At 40.2% G+C, this 6,000-nt stretch overlaps 1 protein-coding gene across 4 annotated transcripts in view; it reads right to left on the reverse strand.

Moving 5' to 3' along the window:
• Nek7 (NIMA related kinase 7) overlaps window positions 1-6,000 on the reverse strand; it is a 127,591-nt gene that overhangs the window by 54,113 nt on the left and 67,478 nt on the right. For all 4 annotated transcript variants that reach the window (XM_021197737.1, XM_029538721.1, XM_029538719.1 and 1 more), the window contains one exon: window positions 3,772-3,912. In XM_021197737.1, coding sequence (XP_021053396.1) covers window positions 3,772-3,912 — 141 coding nt within the window. The remainder of the gene's footprint in view (window positions 1-3,771; window positions 3,913-6,000) is intronic.

Here is a 6,000-nt window from a genome sequence, read left to right on the forward strand (position 1 = left end):
TTGCTCTTATGCAGTCTTCCAACTGCTATTTGCAACAGGCTTAGAATCCCTGCTTTTACCTTGTTCCCATTCCAAGTGCTATTTACTTCTACTCCCTTAGACTGCTGCCATCGAGACCTGTGCCAGGGTTTTCGAATGTCACCAGCTACCGTTAGAGTGTCATTAAATCCCATCACAAATATTTTGGTCTCAGTCTTAGGCACTGGCCAGTGACACTAAGTAATCAAGGAATTGGATGAAATTGACTGTATAATCAGGAGGAAGAGAAGCTGTGTGGGAAAGAACCAGAGACGGGGAAGAAAAAAAAAAATAACACAAAGAAGGTCGGATTTGTCACAGCAGGCAAGATATCATCTTACTTTTTGCAAATGAGCCATAATAAAATGGACACAGTTTTTAAAAGATTGTTTTCTGTTTTCACGTGCTTTAGCCTGCTAGATTTTTTTTTTAAATTTGGAAAAAGCAAGGAGCTCATTAGAGACATGCCTTCTACTTGCAGATACAGGCAAAGCTGTAGGGAAGTAGCTAGAACTCAGCACACTGGTTCTTAAGGTCCGGAGTAAATGAACAGCAGGATATGGGACAGCATTCTTAAGGACACTAAATGCTAAACTTGGGGTTCAGATGATAAAATTATAAATAGTCCATTACAAGTTTGCAAACAAGGAGGTTGCAGAAGCAATACTTGAACATCTACACATCATACAGCCAAAGAGTTTTGGAAGGATTTTCACAGAATTGAGAGCAGTAATACAGTTCTATGACTGGTGATGCAGCCTTAAAATCCAGTATTTGGTTCTTCAGGAATTTTTGAATATTTGTTTGGAAGTCTTCACAGCAGAACCTTACTTGCATTGCAACGCTCTTGTAAGGAGAACAGATTACATTTTTAAAAATGAAGGACAGTGGTTTTCCTTGTTCAGTATGAGAGTAATCCATCATAGAACTCAATAACATGTCTGAGAAGCAAATATACTTCTCACAAAGCCTTGAAGCGCTGTTCCCTGATCAGATAAGCTGGGCACAGCTTACAGCATCATTTGCCTCTTCAGTACAAAGTTATGTTTAAACTGGGAGACAACACATAATCAACAATTAAAGAAGAAGAAAGACAAAGCAAACTGAGCGCCTCCCACACCACTCGAGGAATACAGCGCAAACCGAGGGCAGCCAGAATCAGCCATTGGAGGATGGACGGAAATGCAGCTGCGCATGCTCAGTCGCCCTCCCCCTTCCGGACTATAAACAGCAAAGCCCAGGCACAGACACAGAGCTCAGATGCTACTGTGAGAATCTAAAAAGCTTTTACTTCTTCCCAGTAGCTCCGCCCCCTTCTTGCTTCCCATTTCTAATAACAAGGTTCAGGTTCTCTAACTAAAACCTAATCGCAGGAGAAAGCCAGCGTCCTGTTTCTTTCCTTACTGTCAGTGGAAACCAAGAGGGGAGCTCAGAAATACCCTGAATTTTATCCCTTGGCCTCCAACCACCTTTGGCGAATGGTAAGGTCTCTGCTCCGTGAGGCACTGAGGGAGGAATTTGTAACTACAGCTTGAGAACTGTAAAACATGAGGAAGGCCCCACCTAAGGATCTGTGGAGACTCCTCATTTGTCTGCTTCTCAGATTCCTCTTCCTGGTTTCAACCTCTCCCATTTATAGCCTGGCTTAAACTCCAACAGTTCAAACTGACATCTCTATTCTGCAAAGTCTTATTTAGCAGGAGTCCATGTCACAGGGTTTAACAGGCAACTGTTTTTAAGCACTTTTGGCCCTTGTTAATCAGACATCTAATGGAACTTTAAGAGAGTTTTCATATGAATTAAAGTCTTTAGTAGATGAACAGTCTTCCCTCAGGTCATGGGGTTCTGAACACTGACATCTTTAACCTAGTTTGCTTTCACTTGTCTAACGCAGGCTGGCCTCAAACTCAAATCCACCCTCTTGCCTCAACCTTGTGCTGCCAAGAAAAAAATAAACTAGTACAACTTTGAAAAACAACCCAGAATTAACTTGTGGTATACAAACATGCTCTATGTACCACATTTTCTATTTGTAGGAACAAATGAAGAAAAAAAAAAAACACCAAAAAACCTTGCATATGCATACTAGTTAAAAAACATACAACCAAATCATGTAAGTGTGTGACCAGCAACTGTAAACAACCTCAACAGCCACTAAATTTATGGATACCTTTGAAGAATGAGTAAAAGGCACAAGTAAAAAGTATTTTAATGTTTACTTCATAAGCTGAGTATTGGGCATAAGGACATTATAAACAGATGTTTATCATCTAGACATATGTCACATCGTTCTTTCATTTCAAATGTGTGTTTTTGTTTTGTTTTGTTTTGTTTTTTAATGCTAGGGATCAAACTGTCTCACACATTCTAGGTAAGCTCCTTCCCCTGAGCTACCCATGCCCAACCCTAATATTTCATTCTTGAAATATGGATGGAAACTCTGTTTCCGTAATGGCTCTGACCAGCTTATAGATCCCATGGAAGGAAAGACAAGTGCTTTCCGAGCTGAGAATGGCCCTGAGGACAAAGGAAACTTGGTGAGGCTCTGGAACGTGTGCGTGCCCGGTAATTATCATGTTCAGCAGAACAAGAATGCCAGGGTTAGGGCCAAGCTTAGAAGAAGAGCTGAAAATGATTGACAAGTTTTTAAAAGAACAAAACTGGCCCAGCGAACTGACTCTGGGATACTAATACAGCACAGAGACTAAAAATCACAGGCACTTTCCTCCCCATCACTTCCCCCAAGGAAGATCCACTGCCATTCTCCCATGAGGAAGGTGGCAGAACTGCCATTCACTGACTTCAGGCAATGATTTTTATAAACCAATTACGTCTTTTTGATACCAAATAGACGCAGAGTTTCGGTTGAGACATTCTACTTCAATGTCCAGTGACATTGGAGTGACAATTGGGTTCTACCTCTTAAGAACTGCCACCACCTCCAGTCATTGTTGGTTATGGAGGGAAGAGTTGTCAGCATTTTAAAGCCTGAAAGTCGTGCTAAAACAACATTAATGTTGAGGTTCGGTCTATTGCTATATATAGTGATGCTAAATTCTATATGGGAAGGTCTAGGCCTACAAGTGACTTCTCAGGTTCACGAGCTTTAGTTGAACAAATCTTATTCCTTGATTTAAAACTATTGGTTAAATAAAATTGGCTACAGCCAATTGCTGGAGGGATTAGAAGTAGGTGGGTTTGGAGTGACTGGGTTGGAGGAGGAGACTGGGGGTGGAGGGGGAAGGAGAAGGAGGACAGAAAAAGAAGGAAGCCTCTGTGAGGGGAGAGGAACCATGAGCATGGGGCCAGGAGAAACAGAAAGTGTCTGGGGTACACCACTGGGGAGGCAACCAGGCCAGCAGTTAGAAGAGTAGATTAGGAGTGGTCCCCCCAGCCCCACCCCGCAGTAACTGTCAAAACCAAATAAAATAACCCTAGTCTGAGTCTCACTTATTTGTAAGCTAGTCAGGGATAAGCATAAAGTGATTGTACTGCACATTAATTTCTATGTATTAGAACCACATATATACAATGAGAACAGGACAGATCTATGCTAGGCCTTGTGCAAACACGATAGGGAAAACTTAATTTCTACCCTGTGTTACTTTCAAAATAAGCTTTTAAATTCAATGTTCTTTCTTAGGATACCCAAACCATAGTTCCATGACCCAAATCATTCCAGGAATTGTTTTCCTATCTAATTTTTAGACATCATAATTCCACATTAATTTATACAGTTAAAAATCATCTTACCTGTACTTTTTTTAAAGCTACCGGCACTCCATCCAAGAGACAGGATGCTCTATAAACTTCACTAAACTGTCCACGACCAATTTTCTTTTCTATTCGGAAGTTGGCTAAAGTATTATAGCCCATATCTGGTCGTAATGCCTTCTGCAATAAAAATAATACAAAAAGGTTTCAATCATACAATATACACAAAGACATATGACTTAAGTAGATGAAGATATGGTATACATGGTATATACTACCTACAGTAAAATTGCAAACATCCCACACCAAAGATATTTGAGTTTCTTGAGAATATAGAAGGCAATTGAAGATACAACTTTAATCCTGAGGAAAGCTTACACTATAGGGATTGTGGAGGGCAAGAAATAAAATGAAATATATATAGCATTTAGGAAGGAGAAGGCTAGCTAGGTGTGGAAGTCACAGACCTTTAATCCCAGGCAGAGGCAGGCCGACCTCTGAATTTGAGGTCAGCCTGGTCTACAAAGTAAGTTCCAGGCTACACAAGGAAACTCTTTCCCAATAAAAACAAAGCCAACAGAAGAATGAGAAGACTGGAAAAAATATAAGAAATCAATGAAAAAGAATGACAGAGAATGAGAAGGATTTTGAAATTTTAGGTAAGAATTTTCTGCAACTTGACTATACTATAGGCCAGACTCAGTCGATCTTTGGTCCTTATCCTCTTAAAGAGTCTTTGAGTTGAAATGGACACTGTTTCTCCAGCCCTACAAACACAAATAATCAACAAGTCCAATCTATCCACTAATACATGTAACAATTTTTAAATTCCTGGCAGTATTTTAGCTTCTGGGAAGCTAATGAACTAGCTGAATTTATAAATAAATGAATTAATAAATAAATATTGCCAGTGGCAAGAAGTTTATCATTATACTATTTTATTATCTTTGGGAAAGAAATAATTACATTATTTTTAATTGATCATTCTTTTTAAGTTTTTTCATTCACTATATTTTGATCACAATCTTCCCCTTTCCTCCAGTCCTCACAGATTCTCCCTACACTCACCCAACATGATGGTCTTCTAATTTCTCATTCTCATAAAACTAACCAAAAAGAAAACAAAACAAAATCCCCAAAGACAAAACCACCACCAAACTGTAACAACAACAGCAGCTCACACAAAATAACCATGGAGTCCGTTTTGTGTTGGTCAACCACTCCAGAGCCCACCCTGGAGTGTGGCTCATTCCACACTCCCCTAACAACCATTAATTGCAAATAGCCTCTTAGTTAGAGGTAAAATCATTCCATTCTTAACTCTTTTTTTTTTTTTTCTACTACTGCTAATCAGCCCAAAGCCCGAATCATCAGAAATGTCTTCTGCTCTCAAACAGCTTGCCAACACTGCAGTGAGAGAGGCACCCAGGGCACGAGGGGGATACAGAGTGGCAAAGCCAGGCTTAAGGAAAACAGCGCTGACAAAATGTAACCATTATTATCAGGTTTTTATTATTATTATTATTATTATTGATTTGCTACTCAACAGTGATAAATACTAACACAACTAACTCATGGAAGCAGCCAGTCATTTGTGACAATTAGTTGCAACAAAACGAAGCCCTAGGGGAACACCCACTGCCTTCAGATGTTGTCACTTGGCCAGCTTACTGTCCATAGTCACAGAAAACTCCTATATGCCTTGTGTTAGTAACTCTACCTATATATAACGTACATGGTCTGTTTAGTAATTGTGTGCCCTTTGGGGCAGTGAGAGCTTCCTATTTGGGGGGTTTTATAAGATTCCTAAATTACTGGTAAGTACACCCTTCCACCCGTCTCACACCTTAGTACTTGCTGTAACTATGAGCTAAGGGTTGGAAAACGCAGCACTCCAGTGGGCTGCCTCATCACCCTCTAGTGAACTGAATAGTACAGACCTCTTAGTGCACCCAACGATAGCACCCATTCATAAACAAATCGCATCCCAACTCCAACCCCTGGGCAGTCACATGAACTTTGCATAAGGCTCATAATGCCATGTCCTGGGTTTATCCAAGAGTCTCTCTGGATATATGAGCAGTACAGTAACTCCTAGCCTTCTACACTTTATCTTGCTAATTGCATCTCATTTATTATACTGAAGGAAACTGTAAAATCCTGCTATGGAATTCCATGACGTTAACCCACTCTTTCTCAAAATGGGGTGGGGGATAGTTTGCTAACTGTGCACTGCCCTTCCTGAAAGCCCAACTCTTCTTTTTCTAA

Source organism: Mus pahari, chromosome 5 (genome assembly GCF_900095145.1).
Source record: "Mus pahari chromosome 5, PAHARI_EIJ_v1.1, whole genome shotgun sequence".
In the NCBI taxonomy this organism is placed as follows: Eukaryota; Metazoa; Chordata; class Mammalia; order Rodentia; family Muridae; genus Mus; species Mus pahari.